The sequence below is a fragment of the Limulus polyphemus genome, unplaced genomic scaffold (genome assembly GCF_000517525.1).
Source record: "Limulus polyphemus unplaced genomic scaffold, Limulus_polyphemus-2.1.2 Scaffold4710, whole genome shotgun sequence".
Classification (NCBI taxonomy): Eukaryota; Metazoa; Arthropoda; class Merostomata; order Xiphosura; family Limulidae; genus Limulus; species Limulus polyphemus.
In genome coordinates this window covers 1,724-4,400 of record NW_013670320.1, presented here as the reverse complement: position 1 = coordinate 4,400, position 2,677 = coordinate 1,724, and the positions used below count along the sequence as shown (strand labels likewise).

General features: G+C 34.8%; 1 protein-coding gene across 1 annotated transcript in view; it reads right to left on the bottom strand.

The window, feature by feature from the left end:
• The window catches only part of LOC111088909 (thyroglobulin-like), a gene marked incomplete at its 5' end in the record, with an annotated part of 7,218 nt that overhangs the window by 3,200 nt on the left and 1,341 nt on the right, over window positions 1-2,677 (bottom strand). Inside the window, one exon of the mRNA XM_022400191.1 lies at window positions 750-924. Within this exon, the coding sequence (XP_022255899.1) occupies window positions 750-924 (175 nt within the window). The remainder of the gene's footprint in view (window positions 1-749; window positions 925-2,677) is intronic.

Sequence of the window (2,677 nt, the reverse complement as noted above, 5' to 3'; positions counted from 1 at the left end):
AAAGTTATTTAAAAAACAACAACAAAAAGTGAAGGTCACATTAGATAATAAACCACATAAGACTTTGTTAGGTTTCGTTAGATAGACGGTTTTACATGAATTGTGAAAAGTTATTTAAAAAACAACAACAAAAAGTGAAGGTCACATTAGATAATAAACCACATAAGACTTTGTTAGGTTTCGTTAGATAGACGGTTTTACATGAATTGTGTAAAGTAATTTCGAATAATGTTTGAGCGAGTGCAAAATTAGGCTTAACTACTCCAACCCCATAGGCACGCTTTTGTTTCTGGCGCAGGAAGACTGGGTCCATTGGAATTTTAAAGTTACAATTTTGTAAAATATATTTTTGCGAATAGTTACCGGCGTTTTACAAGTTTCGTGTCGAAATGTTCTGAAAATTATTATGTTTTTAATAAACTTGTTAAGCTATACTAAATCAGATACTGTTTAATGTCTCTTGCACTGTTTGATACACAGCATCATATTTGTCCGTAACTTCTGAATATTTGGCTTTTAATTAGCGTCCACTATTTTAACAAACTACTACTTACCAAGAAATAGGCCTAAAATAATATTCAAAGTGGTTGTCACCACGAGGGGTTCCAACCCTAAACACCTGCTGGGGACAGTTTTGCCCCTGGATTCTCTTAACGACCATATCTACATTGGCTAAATTTCAAGAAAAAGTCACTACAGTACAGGTTCTTCGATAATGATAATGATAGTTAGATAAAAATATTACTTACTTGCTTCCATTAAACTGAATCGGTGCGTAGGTCCCGTCAGGATCACATCTGGGAAGATCCAGCCCGACTACTGTAAAGCCCTTGCTTTCGCGAATCTTTATCTTATTAATGAGAGTTTTGCGCTCCTCATAACAAGGTGGTGGGGTTTTGTAGTTTTTGTGTATTTTATCGTCATCTGTAAACGTTATAGAATACACACTTATGTACGATATTGGGTTTCATTATTTCCGAGTAACAACAAAAGCTGAAGTTATAAAAAATAAATCACGGCTTACAAAAACATTAATAAGACCGCGATGCTTTCAGTGTATACTTACACTGATGAAGCTTCAAGATTAACGATAATTATAATTTCTATTAGTTGAGTGTTTAAAGTTCTTTGGATTGTCAGACAATAACAAATGAAACAAATACTGCAACTGAGAATACTTTTTTTTCACGTTTTAATACCTTTTGTTTTATAAAGTTCTCAGTTCCAGTACAGAACACTAGGAGTGTGAAATGTACCATTTTGAGTACCATATTTAACTAAACAATTTTAAAAGCTAGTTTTGACGTCATCTGGGAAACATTTTAAATGGCGTCTTTCGGGAGCACGGTAATGGTTTTACCGACAAGTGCGCCCCTCAGTGGCTCAGGGGTAAATCTTCGGACTTATGGTGCTAAGAACCGGGTTTCGATATCCGTGGTGGGCACAGCACAAATAGCTGATTGTGTAATTCTGTGCTTAATAAAACATACAGTCACTGACAACTGAGAAAAAAACAACAACATGAAACTAAAATCAAACTAATAATAAAATAAAATGAAAGTACACAATTTAAGAACCATTCACTGTTAAAAGGCGTTAGAGAATAATAAAAAAGTAATATACTAACGTTACAGTATAGTGTGTCCATTTATATTAAACCATGTCAATCTAAGGATAAAAAAAACAACACTGTCGGAACCGTTAAATTCCCGCCTATTCACTAAAATTGTAGAATATTCTCAAGTGTAAGAATCAACAATATATGTTTGCAACTAAACACTGGTGTATCGTCTATGCCCCCCAGTGGCACAGCGGCATGTCTGCGGACCTACAACGCTAGAAAACAGGTTTCGATACCTGTGGTGGGCAGAGCACAGATAGATCATTATGTAGCTTTGTGCTTGAATTCAAACAAAGGAAAGCAAAGGTATCGTATATAATGTTGTGCAAGTTGAAGTTTCCAGAAACTCTCCTCACGCCTATAAATATAACTAACGCGCCGCGCCAAAAGACAGCATATATTATTGGTTTGCTGTAGTTGGGGTGCTATAAACCTCGGAGGCTACAACTGTAAGTGATATAGCTCGTATTAATTGGAAACTTCAGATATTTGACTAGGATCGTGAACCCTCGATAAGGTTTGGTTTGTTTAAAGTTAAGCACAAAGCTACTCAATGGGCTATCTGTGCTCTGCCCACCATGGGTATCGAAACCTGGTTTCTAGCGTTGTAAGTCCACAGACATACCGCTGTACCACTGGGGGATCCCTCGATAAGATATCCAGGAAGTTCCAGACCAGATAGAGAACTAAATATTGTTTGTAAGTTTGTAAAACGTTTGTACATAGATCAATATTTGTGATAACCAGTATTGTAAATTGTGTTACAGTTTATATATTAAAATACATTTGTATTAATAAAAAAATTGTGTGCATCAATCTTGTTGGCAACTATCATAAATTGGATACATATCGGCATTTATTTAACTTATAAATTTAAATTATCATTTACTTCAGTTTTAGGCCATTCAAAATTATTACGTTACGTAATGCTACAAATTAGATACAAAACATACCTACACATAATCATTTTACATTTGGTGTGAAATTTTCAACTAACTACCTCTTAATTATTATCTTTTTTTGTGTGTGTGTGTGTCACTAAAATCTCCTGGAAAT